Below are 22,585 nucleotides of genomic sequence, written 5' to 3' on the forward strand. Positions count from 1 at the left end.
AAAAAACCCCATTTAGGTAGGAAAGTCTAGTGTGGATTGTTTTCTCCATAAACAGGGTTCACGACAGTAGCCGTGTAGCTTGAAAAACATTTAGGCAGGAAAGTCAAGTACGGATTGTTTTCTCCATAAACACAGTCCATGGCAGAAGTTGTGTAGCATGAAGACATTTACGTAGGAACGTGTGCATACAGTTTCCTTTCTTCATGTACAATGTTCACCTTTTCAGACTTTTGTGGCATGAAGTCTTTTTTTTTACGCCGGAGCGTGTGCATACGAGTTGTTTTTCCATATGGATGGTACACAGTAGCCGTCGTGCAGCGTAAAGACATTTACGTATGATTGTCCGTAAATATGCTGTCCAAATAAATAGAGCACCGTAGCGACCAGAGCGGTCGATTAGCATGGGTATGTATACTTAGGAACCCTTCTATACGGATTGTTTTCTCCAAAAATATATTTCTTCTTCTCAGTCTTGTTACGTAAATGAATTTAGATTTTGTGTTCAGTACATGGTATAATACTATTTAAACATGTAGAATAACCATTGCTTACATCTTAAAAAAAACATCAAGAATCTTTTCAACCTTGTCAGTTTTCCCAGATATCACAGACTGCTATGTAATTCCACTGAAGTGGTATTTATTGATACAGATATAATGACAGTATATATAAACCAACAGAAACAAGATATAGACAGTGTTGTTTATGACATTTAAACGAGTAACTAACATGACTGAAGAGAATACACTGTATATTATAAAATCGCTAACATTTAGTATATACAGTAGTAATACACTTTATATATATGGAAGACGAAGTCAATGGTTATTTTCTGCAAGCTTCTGTGTACAAAGTTGTACAGTGTCCCACCATGTTTGTATGTACATCGATTACGTTTATTAGGCAAAGAATTGGCCTTTCCGAAGTGAATAAGATGAAGACTTAAATATTAACGTCATTTTTCAGTGCTATTAGTATATAAAAATACCATGTACACTTAAAATTTTAATACACGAAAGAGTTTCTCTCATTGATCAAGTCGTAAAATGAATCGTGCTTGCAGACCTGTATCGCTTGATTAATGAGCGTGCATATTTTAGTACTGTTTAACGTTTGGGTATCCCTCGTATATAGCCTCGTATATATATATATATGCAGGGTTTTCTCAAGATAAAATTATACTTCCTTCTCCAAAAAATTGAACTGAATTGAATATAAATAAAATAAATAGTAGTAAAAATACGTGTTGAACGTTTGGCCCAACATGTATGTTTTGGCTGAACGAGACGCAATTTTCCGCACTGATTAAGATATCTCTACGCAGTATAACTATTGTAGTGTGTGAAGTTTGGCTTCTCGCAGGGTCTAAGGGACATAACCCGTACAGAGCAACAAGAACTCTCTCATGTTCAAGCTTTCACGGATCTCTATACTGACGGGGAGGCTTTTGTCGTCACATGCGCACACTGGTAACACAGTGTGTAAAATGATCACTGTTTACAGTATGGTCTCTTGATGACTTGTGGTTTGCAGAATCCGAGTTTCTACAGGAATATGATATGTTTCTCTTCATGCGGTCGAACCTCTTGTACAATGTGGTAGTAGTCTAAGTTGATTGTAACTAGCATGGCGACAACTGATGAAACATATGATCGACTGGTGCAAGAGGCCGATGGAAGTTACGGTTAAAATTAGTTGATGACTATTTTTGAAAAGAAAGCACCTACAATTTTTGTCATGCTATCATAAAGTTCTCGCTGCAGATATTTCAAGTATATTTCAATATTTCAGGTTATTTTCAAGTGTGAGGTGTGATCATATCGCGCCATCCATCGCCTCCATATTGGAACTTGCGCTCAGTTTGGGCATGATGCACATCATGGTCGTCAGCATGATGACCATAGCTATGAGAGATATTACAAAAGCACAACGATCGACCACATCCGCTACAAAATACCACTGTTCTCTAACAGCCGGTGCTACCGTATTTTTCCACTGGCGAACTTTGGGACGGCGATATGGGTATCGCAGAGTTGGTTTCCTGATCAAGCATTGGCGCCTAAACACTGCTGACGGAGGGGTACATGTGTTGGGCTGATCTTCTGAGCTGGTGATTATTTCCCCGTTTTCAGTACGGAATATGCCGAACTGACCCGACACCTGTCGATGAAATGTTGCATTTTTTTCATGCAATAAATGTTCGCGTTCTTTTTGAAACTGCCTGTCATACTCGTAAGTGTCGTTGTCGCTGGACATCGTATTGTCTGGATGAGAGTCTGGATTGTGGTGGACTTCGTTGTTTTCCGTGTGCTGATTCCGTGGCGCGGGGCGACGTCTGACGGGAGTTCGGTGCCTGCGCCCTTTGAACCTCAAGGAACCAATGGGATTGGCCAGAGGGGTCTTACAGAGGCACGTGACCGCCCTACATATACAGAGGATCCAGCGAGGAACCTTAGTACAGAACCTTTCGTCACCTTGTTTCTTCAGGTTCATCACCAGCGTGGCAACTATCAAGGAAATGCCGTTCATCGACATCACAGCGAAGAGCAATAAGCCTGCAAAACAGGTGAGAAAGTGAGGAAGTACTGAACTGGGGCTTCTTAATCTTTAGATATGAATGATCTACCCTTAGCACAAAAATGTTATTTACGCATTCCAAAAAAAGCTTATTTTATTTATTTTGAGATATTCCTATCGTTTAAACCGTCTACAGTACTTGTTACCCAAAGGCCACCAATTCGCGACGTTCTTGTCATTGTTCTCTTTTGAACTAAACAGAACTAAAGTGGGTTGATTGTCAGGATGAAGTGAATGTACTGATGAAATTTAGTACTACTACGACACCACAGAGGCTCAACCAGGCAGCCATCTATACCTACTAAAATATCAACAAAAATAGTAATAATATGTATTTTCATAAATTGTTTTCTGTTATGTTCTATTTACGCTACATATTATTGTATTTACTAAGAAAAGAAAACAAAGAATAACATTCCAGTAACAGAATAGAGAGCTATAGCAATTAGATTGGTACATGCAATGCAAGTAACGAACTGGGTTGTTGATAGGCAAGAAAAAGACGAGCTACTTTTCAATGTGGAAAAAGTGGGTATGTCAGTTTCAGACAAGAGGAAACAGGAATTGTGTTGTCCAATTAGCCGAGGCTACACGGGCAACATGTAGTTATAGAGGAAGAAAAAGAAGAACACGAGTCGGCTTATTGTATATTACGGATAAGGAACCGGGTTGAAAAAGAGCCGAACCATGCCATGAGGAATTAACTTGGATGTCGATCAGGGAAGGTACAGGGCATGCAGGCAAGGAACAAGAATGGCACGTATGAGGCAGTGGACAAGATAGTCACAGGACTACTGGTAGGGAACAAGGTTGTAATAGGGTACAGTGGCGGGGAACAAGGTTCTCACAGGACTAGTGGTAGGGAACAAGGTTGTGACACTGGTCACGGCACAGGTTGTAATGGTAGGGCACTACGTTGCCATATGAGATGGTAGCAAAGGTACAAGGATGCACATGTAATAGGTCATAAGGATGGCATGAGGAGAAAGAATGGTATAGGGCTGAGTCGCAGGAGAAAAACGTGGCATTGGGCACTACGGCAAGAAACAAGAATGTAATACGGCATAATTATGGCACAGCGATAAAGGATGACACTGGGCATGATGGAAGGGTACAAGGATAGCATATGGCATAGTAGCAGGGAACAAGGATGGTATAGGGCATGATGGCAGGAAACAAGGATGACATGGGGTACTGTGGAAAGGAACAAGGTGGCACAGGGCATAATGATCGCACAGTAATAAAGGATGACAGAGGGCACAGTGATAGAAACAAGGATGGTGTAAGGCATGATGACAGGAAAGAAGGATGACATGGATTACTGTGGAAAGGAACAAGGATGCAATACGCATAATAATGGCACGGGGATAAAGGATGGCATATCGCATGATGGCAGGGAACAAGGATGTAATAGGGCAAAATGATGGCCCGGGGATAAAGGATGGCATATGGCATGGGAACAGGGAACATGGGTAGCACAGGGAATGGTGGCAGCAACAAGGATGGCACAGGACACGAAAGTAAGAAAGACGAATGGCAGGAAGGATCTATGTAGACTAATATACCAGGAATCTAGGATGTCATGGGATATGGTGGCTGTAAACGAGGACAAGGAACAAAGATGACATAGGGCATGGTGGCGGGAAACAAGAATGGAGTAGGTACATGTATGGTGGAGGGGAACAAGGTTGTCATAGGGCATGGTGATAAGGAACAACAATAGGATAGGCATGGTGGCAGGGAACAACGATGGAAAAGGGGGCATGATGGCAAGGAACAAGGAGGGAATAGGACATGATGGCAAGGAACAAGGATGGAATAGGGCATGATGGCAGGGAAGAAGGATTGAATAGGACATGATGGCAGGGAACAAGGATGGAATAGGGCATGATGGCAGGGAAGAAGGATTGAATAGGACATGATGGCAGGGAACAAGGATGGAATAGGGCATGGTGGCAGGGAAGAAGGATTGTCATAGGGCATGGCGACATAGAACTGAGGTGTCACCAGACTTGTTGAGATGGAACTAGATTGTTCTACAAGACGGACAATAAGGCAGGAAACTGAGAATACCTATGGCAGGGAATATTGCTGCCATAGGCGAAACATGTGGGAACTAGGGCATGTCATAGGGCATGTCATCATGAAACAAGGTTGATGCAGAGCAAGGATTGTCACTAGATTGTTACCGGGAAAGCCGATTCACAGGGAACTAGATTGTTACAGGAAAAGACGATCCGTGGGAAACTAGACTGTTACAGGAATAGACGACTATCAATAAACTACACTGTAGGTTGATACAGGAAAATGCGACTCACAGGAAACTAGGTTATTACAGAAAAGACGACTCACAGGGAATTAAGCGGTTGCAAGGAAAGACAGACAAGACGTACCTAAAAGTGGCGGTGTATTAGACACGGGGATGTTTTCGGCAATCAGCAGCTGTAGGAAGTATAAGGTGAGGACGACTGTCAGCCCGATAGACACCTTCTCTCCGCGGTGTGAAGGTAGTAAATAAGACACCAGGGTCAGCAGACACAGTAGGAGGGTTGGCGTCACCACGATGTAGTCGTAATACTTAGACCGTCTTTTAAACTCTAGGTGTAAGCTAACCTGAGGTTGGGGACGGTCCCCCGGGCACTTGGAGCCGTCCAAGAGTGTTCGGCGGAGGGTCGTGGCCAGAAGGTCAAACTCACTATTCGTCACAAAGTTCGACATGTCTGGCTTGTCCGCCACTGCTATAAGATCCATCTGCTTGGCGTCATATATCCAAGAGCCAAACCTGACCGAACACCGCTGCTGATCGTACGGAAAATAACGAACGTCAACGGAGCAAGAACTCTTCACCATGAGAGGAACATTCCAGCGCAGTTTTCCTGTGTACTCGGCTATAACTTTACTCGGCGTAACGTTGACGAATCCATCTTCGTGTCCACTCGCGCTGAGGAGAGAGTATTTAATCGGAACAAGTTTAAAAGCAAACCATACTGATATCTTCACTGCACTGATCATACGTATCTCCAAGTTATACAATTTGCTGACAGACAACTGTGCAATAGTCTGGTTTGTCAAGTGTATATCAAGATAAACCTGTAGGTCTGGAGGGTCGGGTATCTAACATTACTCATAGATGTAGGCGTCATGAGTAATCCGGTGTATGTCTATATAAAATATGCAACATATTAACAAATTCCTAATCGGTGAGAGACTTTGCATGGAGCACTATTGGTGCAGTATGTTTTAACATTGCTTAGAACAGTCAAATAGGTTGTTATGCGATCATGTATTTATTTATTTATTTATTTATTTATTTATTTGATTGGTGTTTTACGCCGTACTCAAGAATATTTCACTTATACGACGGCGGCCAGTATTATGGTGGGTGGAAACCCACGACAATCCGCAGGTTGCTGCAAGACTTTCCCACGTACGGCCGGAGAGGAAGCCAGCATGAGCTGGACTTGAACTCACAGCGACCGCATTGGTGAGAGGCTTTTGGGCGATCATGTATTGTGAAACTTTATAACATATGATTCGTACAAGGTCTCTTTTTGTTACGATTTATGTCAAGCAAGCATAAATATTGGACTAAATTTTTACCTTCTTCCATATCCATTTTGGACTTTTTTAAGGAATTATCTTCAGTACGGTTAAATATACTTGCAATATATCCTTTTCCAACTTAATTGTTTACTGTGAAAAGATTCTAGAAATACAAAGTGTTATTAAATACACTGTGCAAAAGAAGTTAAACGTTATTGTTTAGGCTTGTGTACCGGTATGGAAAATCTTCTCATGGTACAACAGCAATAAAATGAAAAAAATAATATTGTCACGCACTCATGTACGTTTCCGGCCTCGTTCCTCATAATGAAACAGGACTGCATGTCCATCATACTTCGCTGATAAAACGATTTACATTAACTTAAACCGAAACTTTGAAATGAACGATGCAGACTGTATATTGTGAAAATAAGATATAAGGGAACTGACGTGTTGAATATGTAGATATCGGGCACCCATATACTGTCAGGGGGAACAATCACGCGGGAGAGGTTTCCGTAATCCTCAGGCTCCCACTGTAGGCTCTCGTCAAACCATTCCTGCAGTACAAGCACATAAACAACACTTCAGTCACTGAGAATAACAATCCCCTTTGCCGCCCTACATATAGAAAGTAGTCCGTTGACAAAGAGAGACCGTCCCATAGAGTCTATAATACAAACAGTCTGACCAACCATAATAGTTTTGTGAATGTACGTTATAGTAAAGTGTGTCAATTTTACCATGCATGCTACAGATTTCAAGCCAGGAAAGACTCACCAAAACATTTATTTATTTAATTTAATGTTTTTGGAGTGCATCAATAAGTTACTGAAGACTATTTCATTTAAATGTAACGATTTATTTATTCATTTGATTGGTGTTCTACGCCGTCCTCAAGAATATTTCACTTATACGACGGCGGCCAGAATTATGGTGGTGGAGACCGGGCAGAGCCGGGGGGGAAACCACGACCATCCGCAGGTTGTTGCCAGACCTTTCCACTTACGGCCGAGAGGATACCAGCATGAGCTGGGCTTGAACTTACAGCGACCGCATTGGTGAGAGACTGCTGGGTCATCGCGCTGCGCTAGCGCGCTAACCAAATGAGCCACGGGGGCCCCCTTAAACGGTAGTCAGGTTTATGGGTAGGGCAAACGAGAGAATCTGCAACATATTCTTGGTTAATGACGTAAGGGATTTCGACGAAAACAACCTGACCGCTCGATGACACACATATGAAATGTATAGTAATAAAGAGCTAACAATCCTTTCAGCGACCAGAAACAATACACAATAAAACTGCAAGATTAATAGAAAATCAACGCGATGAACATTCTCAATTTTAATCTATTGCGCCATTTTACGTATTATCGTTTTATTACATTTATTCTGGATTTAACCAGAAATTCAAAAAGCACAGATTATAATTAGTACAACAGTATAGATGTATCTTTAAATCCCACAAACACCCTAAAATGTGCATTTCGCAGTCTACAAATGTGTTTTATTACCAGACTTCGGCACACGCGTTTAGCATACCTCATAAATCCAGAGGGCCGTGGATAAGATTTGATTTCGTTCATCCTGAAAAATGAAAACACAGGTTACGTTGTTACAGTGCCAATAACATTATGTCGAGATAGGTATTGCATACTTTACTGATAGAGAAGTCTGACAGAATGAAACAATACTGTACTATCTGAGCGGTCCTTGTACACGTATATTTATATATTATATATTTTTATTCAAATGTGCTCTGCACCTATGTCTACATTATTAGTTAGGCTATATGACGACATTATATGGCGTCCGTTAATATTTAAATATTATCGAAATATCTACCCGCTTACCCCCAGAAGGGCGTCATGTAACGAATTGTCCACCATAGAGAGCATTTTTGAGATATAAAACTGAAGAAATCTGGTACTAACCAGGGCAGGCCGACTGCTTGCTCGGAGTTGTGTTGTCTCCCATCGCGAATTTTTAGTGGGCAATAAAATAAAATCCTTAAATTTGTACAGTCCGTGTCGGTATTGTAGTTCAGGGCTTTCCGACGTCGAAAGAAGGTTGTAATCGATGTTATTTTCTGTTAATATTATTGTTCACTAACTGCATCAGACAGTTATTAAACGTCGGAGCTGTCATGTTTCTGTCAGTGGCAGAGGAGCCAAAGCAATCATAGTCACTAATCAGTTGATTTAGGTCAGCCAAGGTTAGGATTATAGTGTTAATCAAATGAAACGCGCGATGAGGCTCTGGCATTTTTTATTTCGGGAGAGAAGATGTCGATTTGGGTAACGATGCGGGAAGTACAGTACTCAGTAGGGGAAATCTCGGCACTCAGCAATCAGTCCGCCCATCTCAAATTTCCCTCGTTCACGACCAACACGGTGATGTTGTTATCAACAGGCAGGGTCGAAAATGATTGATTTGTGTCCGGACACAGGAGCTTCTGGACGGTGATTTAACTACATGGAGAAATCACGAAGACATTAAAAGGATAAAGATTTATGTAGTCCCATCCTGTTTTCAGTCCTTAAACCAAGGCAAAAGTGACCTAGGGCTTTACTGTATCTTTCTGGAGGAAATCCTTTAAAAGATTTCAAGTGTCCTTTTCATCAAAGTAGGAACAAAAATTATCGCAGCCTGCCCATTAGATTTTCTTTTCGTATTTCCGCAATAACACTTACCCATTTTGCCACATTTTTTTTATTACTGCGAAACAAAAAACGTTTCATTTTTTTCCGACGTCGGTCATCATCAAAACAGACGACAAAATTTTTGTTCAAGCAAAGTACTCTCCCTTTTTGTTTACATTTTGCACCTGCGCGTCTGGCGTTGACTCCAGGATATATTCGCGCGAGATGCCTTCCTTCCGGAGGTATATGGGAACTGGTGTAACCCCGGAGTTACGTTATATTCGGTCTCGTGTGTTTGGTATAGATCAATAGAATTGTTCCTGAATGGTGATAAATGCTGCTAGAAAATTCGGCTGAATGGCCCGTTTCATATTTCCATCAGTGTTAACACCCAACCCTACTGATGCCGAATCTCTTTACTGTTGTCACGGTCCCATCAGTTTCACTTAACAGTCGTTTCTATTCACTTCTCACACTGGGCATAAACAAAAATTATGACTAAAATAGAAATACATAGCAGAAAATAATGGCGAGTCCGCATGAAACAATACCGGATTTAATCACCCTGAGTAACACGCCCTTAGCAACCGTTTCAGTAACTCGACTCCACACACTTTAGCCCAGTACAGGTTTCACCTATCAGGTTCAATGACACGACCAGTCAGGTTAAACCTGCAGTTACCGGTTCAGTTTCTATTTTTCTTTAAAAATTCTTCAATTTTCTTTTAGGTTACACCTACCAGTTCCAGTTGTACAATCACTTATGCCTGGTAGAAGATATTACTTACCAGGTCCAGTATTTGGTTAAGACAGACACCGAATCTGACCGTGACAACAGAGCTGGCATTTTGAACAGGCCGGGTAATATAGGTGTATGCTTCCAGCAAATCCTTCACCAGCTTCTTTTCCAGGCTGTCAGCCTGGTCAACATAATCAGCTAGGAGATGATCTGCGTAAGAAATAGTGATAGTTAAATGCATATGTATTAATGGTAAAATAGGGTGACTACGAACGGGTAATTGACATCGTAGGAGCCCTGACACTGGTATATGTATCACACGTTAGTGCTCCGACGGTAATTAGCATCATTGGGGCCCTGACACGGGTATAGGTATCACGCGTTAGTGCTCCGACGGTAATTGACATCGTTGGGGCCCTGACACGGGTATGGGTATCACACGTTAGTGCTCCGACGGTAATTGACATCACTGGGGCCTTGATACGGGTATAGATATCACACGGTAATTGACAAGGGAATACATATGACATAGTACTCCGACAACGAGGCTTGGTGGTGGGGGTGAACAGATTCTATCTGATGTACTTGCACAATCGTTTATAAAATGCAGTTTATGTCAGATGAGACCATAAACGAAAACACCGCCCTTCGTACTCGACACACGTTTACCTCCTGACATAAGGCAACGATCGCGCGAGCAGGAAATGGATTCGAGCACGTGACATCATTTTATATAATGATGATGATGTAATTAAAACGTTAGCTAAAGGGCAAGGCGCAGTTAAGAAGTGATGGCATGCATATGGCAAATGATAGTGTTAAGCCCAAATTCCACTTTCGGAATAAAATCTACGACGTATATATCAATATATATGATAGCGTGTAATGTCTTACCATGCGACTGAACGACCCACAAAGACATCCCTGCTGCTATCAGGACCGCTAGTCGCACATTCTCCGACACCATACTGCCTTGGGCCTCTGAAAGCCTTCCGTAACGACCAGCTGGCAGCTGAAGATGAGAGAAGTCTCGGAATTAAACTAGATGAAAACAAGATGAATTGCTAAACACTGAACAACCGGCGGTATTCCTTGATGGAAAAAGCCGATACATGAACGCGAAGCTACAGAGCAATGGCGGATAGACAGTGTGAAGGACGTGAAGATACGGTGGCCACTGTAAAGAAACAGTCTCTGAGAACGTGGAATTTCTCCACGTCAGATACGATTTCAAAACACTGCCATGCTCCAGTGAGGTCAGTGATTGGCACAGTAAAGTGATAATCTATCCAGAAGTGTTAATAACGGTGTGGACAGAAAAAAACAGCCTTACCGAACGTTGTCTCTGTTAGGTCACAATCTAGCGTCCAGTTCTACATCAGTTCGTACAGGCAGAATTTCTCCGGGCGAATCTGTTATTGATTTTGCCGTGTGCTGTTCTCAGCTTCCTCAGCCCGGTAGTCGTATAGCCTGGCGTTTAGCCGCGAGAGTTAGGCGTAATTACCCCGCAGCTCGATATAATGGCATAGATTCAGCTGCCAGATGGCAACTCGCCTCATAACCGAATACTTCTTGATGTTCCAGCAAACGTGTACATATTGACTCGCAGTAATTAAGTTTACCGCTGGCTTTATGCGTGCCCTGATCCTGTTTTGGCACTGATGTATACATTTGCACAATTGAGAGGAATTTTATCCAATGTGCAGTACTATAAGGAGACTTTTTAAGGACTCGCCACAAGGTTGCATATACAACGCAGGTTTTACATCGCGCTGAATTTGTCAGAACGAAAGGGAGCAGATGGTAGTCAGTATGGAGGCTTTGTTTTGAATTACTCTTGTGTTTCCACACCAGAAGGTGGAAACGTTGTTTATATGGACTCTCTAAGAAGCAATACTTTGTTAAGAGAAATACATGTAATAATAAACGGAATAGTTGGTTATTAAGACGGTGCGTTGTACATGTTAAATGCACTCTTGGTGCTTCAGAAGTTCTCTTGTAAAAATTAACCAGTTTGATTGGTTTTGGCCGTGGGAACAATGATTAAACGTGTCGTCTATTAAAATAATTGTATTACCGAAAACACAGCCGTTTTTCGCAGTCTGAAATATTATGAATGATACTTGACAATTTTATTAAATTTAAACACTTTAGTGTATCGGAAAGAAATGTCAGTGAAATGCCAATATGATGACAATACTAAACGTATAATTACGTTAAGTAATACTTTAAAGTAGCTTCACTCAGCTTTGAAACGTTTTCAGAAGGACGAAACAAAGGACACTGAGTGTGACGAGAATGAGCGACTGATAATGTCACTGTTTTTAATACATGCATCATCAGGGTGATTGTACAGATACAACTGTGCAGCGGTATGGGGCATCGGATCAAGGACTGAGGCTACAGCTGAATACAGTTGAAACTCACGAGAGTGAAAGTCTTGCTTTAGCGCCCTGAACGATATAGACACAATGTGTGAAATAGCTACAGCTGATAAAATACAGGCATTCAGTGAAAGTATACTGCTTTCAAATCGTCAAACAAATGAGAAAACAGAATAATACACAGGGAACTTATCACGGGCTGAGATAAACGCAGTAGAAACAATAAAGAAACCCATAATGCTAGGTCACGGAGTAAGAACTCAACAAAGCCTCTCTTTTTAATTTTGCTCCGACCGAATGTTTGTTTATATTAGATATTAAATGTTAGATATTTTAACATATGTTAGTTTAAGTTTAAGTAGATATTCGTAATTCAAAGGCTATACATCTGTATGGCAGATATACTGCGATTAAACTCTTCATTATATTTGACACAAGGGCTAAAAATCGGTGCTTTGAGATAACATGACGTGTGAACCGTAATCCACAGCTGACCCAACAATAGTATTTAGCATTTATGTGAAACAGTTCTATCTAGATAAATACCTTCTCAAGGACTGAGGCCTCTTAAACTTTAGACTTTAATGATGAACGGAAAAATATAATAACAAACTTTGCATCTTCGGGGGAAACATCTTATTGTGCATGCGCAATCATACAAAAAACAAAATCGTCAGAAATGTGCATCTAATAATTCAAATCTAATCTGTAAATATATCTCATGATACGTTACTGCTCAGTGTTGTGATGTTAAATATACTGAAATTAAACAGGAATCTTCATGTATACATTAATATGGTTCCTCCGTTTGACTCTCATTTTGATTCTCGCTTGGCTTGTGTAGAGATAGGTCAGGAAATTTTCGTAAAATATGGATGGTTTTCATGAATTGTACAGATCTAGCTGCTGTCGCCATGTAATACTCTCATATATATCAGCATCACCCCAATGCGGTCGCTGTGAGTTCAAGTCCAGCTCATGCTAGCTCCCTCTCCGGCCGTAAGTGGGAGGGTTTGACAGAAACCTGCGGATGGTCGTGGGTTCCCTCCGGGCTCCGCCCGGTTTCTGCCGCCGTCGAATAAGTGAAATATTCTTGAGTACGGCGTAAAACACCAAACAAATAAATAAATAAATAAATATCAGCATCACCGATGAACGACAGTTAACATGAACCTTAGTCATCATCTTATGATAAACTAATCAAACTTTAAGTTGATAACGGGATGTCTAAAAATGCCCACGACCGTCTTTGCTTGTACGCTTCGTATGACCATTTGCCAACTGTAACACTATCAGCGTTACTCTGGTTTCAGTCTGTGCTATATTGTCTTGTTATATTCGTTGTTAAACAGTCCACGTTTCATCCTTTTCTTTGATGGGATACATACTTACCTTTATTAAATAACTGTATGTCTAACTATATTATATGCGTTTTTTATCCATGCATATGCCACTGAGCATTTATTCCGTTCTGGGCCATGATTTTACATAACCATTTGTACATTTTACTTCGTGGGTTGTCAAGAGTTGTCTCCCATGTACCACAAATTTTCACCATCAAGTCTCAACTAAAGCGATTTATGATCATGCCGACAATGCATATTTAAGTCGTGCTTTCAAGTTTAGTGCGGTGCGTGTTTTCTTATTATTTGATACAGATTCTATCTCACACGCACATTCCCAAAGTATCTCGGATGACTTACAATCCCATCTGGATGTCGCCGAAATATAGGGACACCTTTGTCCAGCACCCAGACCCTTGTTACCTCTAAAAACCTATATCATTCGGATCAAGCGTCAGGACTAAGGCACTCTTGCATTTCATTGGACACTGGACCACTTATGCGTCACCACACCTTAGGCATGGGAACTCCTATTTTATTGGTTGGTTTATGTTTTCACTCTACTTTTGGAGAGAAAGGAAAATGTGTTTGGTCGACTACATCTGTCCCTGCATACTCGCCATACAGTTGTTCTCAACTTACACAAATTTTTTCTTGTCTTTAATGTGGCTGTTAGCATTCATTATAAACTTCAGTTGCGCCATGAATCGTGATATCCATGGTTCGAACCCAGGTTTTGGTAGTTTTTCTGTTTAAAATAAACCCTAGTTGTAGTTCCTTTGAGAGATTTGCCTGAATTTAACATGCTAAACCACACGTGGTTAAAAGATATAATCAATCAGTCTGGTTGCATCGGGAAGGTCATACTGACGTGCAAGATTGTGTGCTAAATACAAGCATAACGGAAAATCATGTTATGATCCACAGAGTAAATCTTTCACCCATTACTGCTGAGGTACGTTCAGTTCGATCTCGCTAGTCACACCAACCAAGGGCATGGATACATATATAGATGTATGTATAAGGAAATACCACAGGAGGAAGGCCATTGCGCGTCCGTATCGTGTATTTCCTGAAGCCATTGGAAAGGACGTCCTACTCCCTCTTCTGAATGTGGGATACTATTCACTGGTGTCAAATTACAGTACATAAAACTGCACTGTGCAAGTTTTTATATCGCCTTCTTTATATATTGTATTTTGTTTACAGTGCTAATGGGTCTGTATCCCCCTCTACGTTTCTTGGTTATGAAGAAAAACACACTTTGTAAATATGGTAAAGAAATAACAGCCAGAAATCGATACTTTTAGCCTTTTGCTATGATCAAAAGTGAAGAAGTAATAACTGTTGATTTTGTCTGTCGTTGTTACTCTCCGACTTCTCACTGAAGTTCTTTCAATCGATTTGACTTTAAAGTATGTGAACTTCATAACACATGCTCAAAGAGGAGAATTCAAGAGGCTAAAATACAGAGAATAAAATTAGAGCATGCAGTCACAATGGTAACAGGTGTAACCGCCATATGTAACCGGTGAAATATGGCTTCTTGTCCGCTTGGGCCTTATTAGAAATGTTCAAATAATGGCTTAAAATGTAGCTACTCATCTCCTGGTACCATGGTGTAAAAAAGAAATTAAATGTAGGTAAACAAAGACAGCCATATCAGTTGCAATCTACTTGACATCAGTGGTCTAGAAATTCTCAAAATACTGTGTTATCATCACATTTAATGAACAATCAAACGCGAACAATGCACAGAAGAGACCAGACCTCTGGGTAAGCTTTGACTCCACATGAGGAATCCATAACTGCTATGATAGTGTGATACAGAATTTATCCAGAATTCATCGTGATCTTTTTGTGCATACTCAGAGCTCCTTGTTTATTGGTTAGTAATACGTGTTATTGTGTTAAATGTGATAACAGCGTGGTATTTTAAGTAGTTCTAAACCAGTCACGTCTAATAGATTGCATTTAAGAACGGTGCGTTGTACTTAATTCTGCTCAAGCTATGGTGCAGAGCGAGGTGTAATTAAATACCTTTTCAGTATTTGTGTGAACAGTGTGACCATTTGTCAGCGATCACACACACCTGGTGTTAAACCATGCATTCTTGTTCGACGTGACGTGGTGGTATGATGGCTGTGTAACCCTGATTCCATTAAACAGTGATCTGTAAAGGGATCTAGCCCCAAAATGATGCTGACACGATGATGTCCTCTGCTCTTGGAGTTATTCTGAGGTTTGTTCCTCAGGTCGTCCATGAACAAGAATTATCATACCCATTTTCTTGAAAGTTTGAATTGGTTTCGATCTTAGGGTCGAAATACTTGTGCTCAAACGACCAATGGGCTTAATCGATTCCGAAGAAAATAATAACCAATAATATTCCTTGAAGAAAAGGCAAGGCTAGCTGGGGGACAAAAGGTGACTTCTTTGCTCCTTCAAGCAAGTACACAATTCACCAGGTTCATCTAAAAGCACACGATACTCCGGGCATCTAAGCAGTCACAGAATGGACAAGATGGCTACTGGGGTATATGTCAGTGGGCACCACTAATTGAGGTCGACCTCAGACAAAACGTTCGCCGTCGCTGGTCGCACTTCCAATTTGCTCTCCCTTATAAAGGAAGCCCTAGTCTTTTGAATCGACTTCCCATACAACCTTCTGACAAGCCGGGTGGATGAATGAAGAAATCTTTAACTAGTTGTACAATTACAGGAATTCAACAAGCCTTGATTCAACAACGTATTGACTTGGCGAGGTCAATGGCCAAAGGCACAGCTGACGAGTGGAATTCCCAATAGGACGCTGCTGTACGATAACACATTGGTTACTACATGTATACAGATTTCAGCATACAGACATTGATGGCGTCGTGTCGGTGTCTCTATACATTAACCATACGGAGGTTAATGTCTGTGACAGTCTTCTCCTTGAGGTATCTACTCGTTTCGACAATTACTGAGAGCCCGACACCAGTGTGATGACAGATGTGGTTATAGTCACTATGTTTAGAACTCTGTAGGTATAGAACCTGGTCATTTTAGCACTTCATAGTTAAATACTTCGCTGTTTATTTATTTATTTATTTACTTATTTATTTATTTGTTTGTCTTGATGTTTAATTCTCTGCCAGAAGAACAGCCATATCTTTAGAATATTTACTCTGATTTGACCAAGCCTTATATTTCAAGTAAATGAATGGTGGTGCTTTTAGTACAAGGAGCACGGAATGCAAGTTGGCTAAGAAGCCATACATATAATCTTTCTTTGTCAATCGAAATAAAGCAATGTGTAAGCCTACATTGATAGACCATTATCTTAGCGACAAGATTTAATCTATCTTTGGGGTCTCCGTAGCCGAGGGGATTAGCACGATATTGTGCGGAGCAATTACCCAGTAGCTTCTCACCAATGCGGTCGCCTTGAGTTCAAGTCCAGCTCACGCTGGATTCCTCTCCGGCCATACATGGGAAAGTCATCCAACAACCTGCGGATGGGCGTGGGTTTTCTTCTGGCTCTGCATGCTTTCCTCCCACCATAATGCTGGCCGAAGTGGTATAAATGAAATATTCTTGAGTACGGCGTAAAACACCAATCAAATAAATAAATAAATAAATTACCCTTAGCTTCGGTTTTGTGGTTTGTGTGGATTTAATGCCACAATGACCACACGACAAGCTAAAAGCGGCAACATTGTTACATGGTAACGAAAGGTGATGGGTATATGGACGCTGTATGACAAAGCCGCCATGGTATCTTTCCACTTCTACTTGTCCATTTATTTTAGGAAATTACATTGATTTACTATTTGTGTGTTGCTAATTTTTGAAGACGTTTTTACTCCTGGAGTGCCAACGGTCAGCTAATTGCATCCGTGGACCGGAGGCCCTAGGGGGTAGGGGTTACTCCGGGAGACACAACCCTAATGAAACTTTAACGAAAGCCTGTATAGATTAGGTTATAGCGGCTGGTGGTGTAGGCGGTTAATGGACATTCAACAGAGCACGGAATCAGAAAAACGCTTAGCCATTATCAAGTTACTTACTTTAATTGTAGCTTAGGAAAATAATTGATTTGTAGCAACTGTATAATGTGGCTATACGTATAAAAACATACTGAAGTTAAGGCTTAAATTGTTGTTTTTTATGTGCAAATACTTCCTGCTTAATGGTTGTTAAGAATTTTGTTTCACGAAGGTTAATCGCTTGTGGATAGGACACTCCGCACTTAATTATTATTGAAGTTTCGATATAGGTTAAGCATTGCTTAAAAAACGACTACGCAAGCAAGCTGTGAAAGTGAAACATGCGAAACATTTAAAACCGGAAAGCACTGTGATGATCACTGTGACGTAAAATATTAATATTGATTGACGAGGACATTTTAGTAATCTACGTTTCGTCACCGCCTTATCAGTACAAGGAAATCTGTGTTGGAGGGCAGCTTTGTTGATTAACAAAGGTTTAGTGGAATGTCCGATCTGACCTACATCAGAGATAGAAATGTTAGAATTTGAAGAAAAGTGTCGAAGCCCCCCGTTTTCGTGTTGTCAGCTGATGAAGGCTTATAACTTCGCCATCTCTGACGACTCCATTCTATACAGCGTTTTTTTTTTTTTTTTTTTGGTCTCATGTTGCATGCTGGCCAACAATATGTCAGATTGTTTATGCATTTTTAGGAGTAGTCTCTTACAACTGAACTTCGACCCTGAATAAATCTGTGGTATAGCGTTAGGGCCTCCGTGGCCAAGGTGGCCATCTCCCCAGCGCGGTCTAATGACTCAGTGCGGTGGCTGTAAGCTCATGCTGGTTTCCTCTTAGACCGTTCGTAGAGAGGTCTGTTAGCGGCTAGTGGATGGTCCTGGGTTTCCCCCGGGTTTTTCTCCAACCTAAATGCTTACCGCCGTTGTATAAGGGAAATATTCTGGAGTAGGGCTTAAACCAACAAAACAACAAAGATAAATCAGTCAAAAATATCATGGCATTACGAGTACATTACTATTATATAGAAACGAATACTCCAAGGGTTATTTCACCATTCACTGTTCACTGCATACATACAATCTGAGTGCACTCTGTGAAACCGTACTCAGCATTAACTTACACGCACTTGTGAGTCAGAATTCAATTGAAAGCGTTCGCAATCTTTGCAAACGTCTGCATTTTCAGCATGAACGATAGAGCACATTTTATAAAGGGTACAGGCTTCTCTGTAACAGCACAAAATCCACTTAGTGGTAGCTGCATTACTGCCCAAGAACTTCATTTTATTCTTTTCCAATATCTTGATCTGAACATCTGTTAGATGAAACTTAATTCCTTGGTCCCGTTTGTTTGTACGGTGTATTTTCAGTGCATCGCACATCTCTATTCGAAATGGTTGCCGGCTTGCTAACATGCTCTCGATGAACGCTCCGACCCAAAATAATAGGATTGCTCAACGTGAAGATGAAGCAATCTCCCCGTAGTGTTTTACGCTCAACTAAGAACAATATTTCCCTATACGTGAACGCCAGACTAGATTAGTTACAATGTGCATTGACAAGGCGACAATAACAATAGTAAGGAGACCTTTTCGAACTTTTCCAGCAGTGACACTGTTTACTCCTAGAGACACTCGGCCTTTGTGAAATACTCAAAAGATTTGGTTACTTGTCTATCTGAACGCATATTGGAATATTCTCCAGGTTCGTGTAGTGATGAAATATACGGCGGTCTAACTGCTCCAAAATAGGTATGGGTGCTGTATCAGTGACAGCGCTGAGGTCGGCTAATCCAATCAAATCTCAGAAACTTTGCCTTGCGAATCAAATAGAGTGCCAGATCGTTTAAGGAAACGCTGGCCGCGATCTACGTATGTAATAATCCCATCAAGTTAATACCGCAGCGATTCCCCAAATCCGCCTCGGCAAATACACACTGGAGAGCCTCTTTTCTGAGAAAAATCGATATAACTTGGCTAGCCTAATGTGTCCCAGAACAGCCTTATTGTCCACCAGCAGGTCCGCAGCCTGCCCGCTCAGCTAACCAACCATGTGAACCCCCTTATTTCATCTGTTACACTGATGGCGCTTGACGACTTCGAGCAATGATGGTTCATATCAACGGGCTATCCAACCCCGCTTTCATACCACAACAAATACGTACTATAACGACAAGACATTTTAGTAAATCCCAGTATGCTGGAAATTTTCGAATCATTAGTATATCAGCCGTCAATCAAAATGGACGTCCGTGGTCAGTGATCACATGACCAATTCATGCACCCCCCCTCCACCAAAAGAAAAACCGCAGCAAAACAACAAAACAAAACAGAGGGACAGTTTTCAATGATAGAAAGACGCAAGAAATGGTTTTAAGTGAATGAATTAAAGAAGTATCCAAAGCCCGTTTCAGTTGGACTGTGGGGGCATCCGTGACTCAGTTGGTTAGCGCGCTAGCGCAGCATAATGACACAGGAGCCTCTCACTAATGAGGTTGTTCTGAGTTCAAGTCCAGCTCATGCTGGCTTCCTCTCCGGCGTACGTGGAAAGGTCCTCAGCAACCGGCGGATGGTCGTGGGTTTCCCCCGGGTTCTGCCCGTTTTCCACTCACCATAATGCTGACCGCCGTCGTATAAGTGAAATATTTTTGAGGACGGCGTAAAACACCAATCAAATAAATCAATACATGAATAAATGCATTTCATGTAACAATCAATAACATTTTTGAAGCAGTGTTTGGAACAAGAGTCTCAGTATTCTGGTTTTGTTCTTCCTAAAGTACCAATCGTACGGGCCTTTTGAAATCTGATGTGCTGCTATTCACAGTCACTTATTACCTTTTACTTAAGTTCGGCCAACTGAGCATACTTTGTGCACGGTCATAAAAAGTCAATATTAGTAGCCTGAGAGGAAAATGTCAAGGGTCGTACTTCAACAGATTTTGTCATGACCACAGCAGATATGGTTTAACTTTCTTTCTTAGAAGAGTTTCGCTTTTGTACACCGACACTGTAAGTTTAAAGTGGATGCGTAAGTGTTACAGTGTCAGTGTAATGTGGCTCGGTAAGTATTACAGTGTCAGGGTAATGTGGCTCGGTGAATGTTACATTGTCATTGTGATGTGGCTCGGTGAGTGTTACAGTGTCTGTATAATATGGCTCGGTAAGTGTTACAGTGTCGGTGTAATGTGACTGGCGGTTACAGTATCAGTGTAATGTGACTAGAGTGTTACAGTGTCAGTGTGATGTGGCTCGGTAAGTGTTACAGTGTCGGTGTAATGTGATTGTGGTGTTAAGTTTTAAGTGAAATATGGCTGTGATGTTACTGTGTTGCTCCACTAATGACAGCCATATTGTCTGTTATTCGAAAGATGAGCGCAGACTTGATACGTTTCAATCATTAGAATAGTCTGATGTCAGTAACCACCCCAGTAACCATACGATGGGTTACCATTTAATATAAAAATACACTTTTCTACGATAGTTGTTTATCACGATATCATGTTTATTTCGGACCTCACGCAGAACTGTGCATGAGGCCTTGGCAAAGCCGAGGTTAACCTCCCCGCTCCCCCATCCTCACCATCCCCACCCCGATGCTGTGTTTGACAACTTCTGCACATTAGTCTAAGTATGTATGCTAATGAGGGTGATAACATTTAGAACACTCCTTTGACTGACGAATTACGCCAGTGTGCTACAGGAAAATACCCTCCTAAGTTCCTGTAATGACATCAGGCGACGTCTACGTCTTTCTGCACAACTTCACTTTAATCGGGATACCGTCAGAACAAACGAGCATGTCGGCAAATGAAGGCGACTGTTACATTTAGAGACTGTGGCATAACTACAAAGTTACGGTTCCAGCGTGTGAATAATGTGTTTTGACACGTGTGTAAATCCTGTTCACAGACCACAGTTCCTTAGAAACATCAGACGCATGCTTGTAGCAACTATGTTTACAAGGCCTTTTAGCACCACACTGGACGCGGAAAAACAAAGTGCTACTTCTAGTTCTATAATTAAATTGGTATTTCACGCGATACCTCTAGGCCCTTTCACCAGTATTATGTCGCTCACATCTATAGATGACCGCCAACCGGACCACTCTCGCGTTAAAGTGTTTGAAACATCGTGAATGTGTATAACTGTGAAAAATACTAAGAAGTTTACCTGTAGTATGGTACAATGGAATTTTTGTGCCATGATGAATGATCCTGAGGCGTTGAATTGTAAATTGGTATGCAGATAATTTTTACTTATCCACTGAGCCCGGAGGTTTGTGATAGATTAACGCTGTTACGGATCTCGTTTTTAAAAAAACTCAGGAATATCTAAGGAAAACGTTTAAAAGCTGCAGTTTTCACATGCGATGTTTATGAAATCTTTGGTACATTTAAATAATATGAATGGTAACATACAAGCATATGTGGTCCGTATGTACAGGCATACATACAAGCGCAGTTGTAACCATTATATTTCTCCATGCACGGTGAGAGTTGTTTATTTATTTATACGCTAGGTGTTAGTTAACTAAGTTAATCTGGCATTGTCAAACGACACGCCATTATTTTGCCAAAGGCGATACTAGAGACCACGATTCCAGAAAAACGTCCCACATATTCAGCCCCTTATAGTCTATTTCTTTTAGAGAGTCGCCTATTTTCAGCAGTCTGTAAAATCAGTCATGCTCGCTATCAAAATTGCCTTTAGTCAATGACACGTAACAACAAACGCTCTACACATTAATGCGTTTGAAGTTCACATTATTGTATGGAAAATGAAGTTAAAAACTTTTTCTAATTGATAATGTTAAAGTCCATAAGCCCCGTTTCGACAGCAAGAACACATTGCCTCGAGTGATGTCATAATTATTAAAAAAAAACAGTGGCATGCTGTCTATTGAGCAGAGTTCAACATGTTTTGACGGAGGGCGACACCAGGTTCCTAAACTGCTACCGACCTTTCTGTAAACCGTGTTCTGCATCTGCCATATTTGAAATTGTTTACACGTTTTAGTATAATATTACCTTAATAAATGAATATAATTTCATCTCTTGTATATTATCTCACGGCACTATGATTTTAAAGCTGGATGTTGGGATTTTTTGTTATAAAAATGTACGTGTATTCTATTCTCTGAGAGTGTAATGTAGGATGTGTTACTGTGTGCAACAAATTACTCTCCCTGCCCATTCCCAGCATACCCTGGTTTTTTAATAATTATGACGTCACCCGAGGCAATGAGTTCTTGGTATCGAAACAGAGCTTATAGAGTTTAATATTATGAATTAGAAAAAGGGTTCTAATTTGATTTTCTTTACAAGAATATGAACTTCCAACATATCCATGTGTAGAGCTTGTGTTGT

General features: G+C 41.0%; 1 protein-coding gene across 1 annotated transcript; it reads right to left on the reverse strand.

The window, feature by feature from the left end:
- Positions 1-660: 660 nt before the first annotated feature.
- LOC135473124 (neuronal acetylcholine receptor subunit non-alpha-2-like) lies at positions 661-10,453 on the reverse strand. Its single transcript, XM_064752953.1, has 6 exons — positions 10,396-10,453; positions 9,551-9,711; positions 7,663-7,707; positions 6,571-6,680; positions 4,971-5,518; positions 661-2,555 (listed from the first exon to the last, which is right to left on the reverse strand). Exons 1-6 carry the CDS (start codon positions 10,421-10,423, stop codon positions 1,816-1,818), a joined length of 1,632 nt encoding a protein of 543 aa, XP_064609023.1. The 5' UTR covers positions 10,424-10,453; the 3' UTR covers positions 661-1,815.
- Positions 10,454-22,585: the final 12,132 nt, after the last annotated feature.

Source organism: Liolophura sinensis, chromosome 8, assembly GCF_032854445.1.
Source record: "Liolophura sinensis isolate JHLJ2023 chromosome 8, CUHK_Ljap_v2, whole genome shotgun sequence".
NCBI classification, from domain to species: Eukaryota; Metazoa; Mollusca; class Polyplacophora; order Chitonida; family Chitonidae; genus Liolophura; species Liolophura sinensis.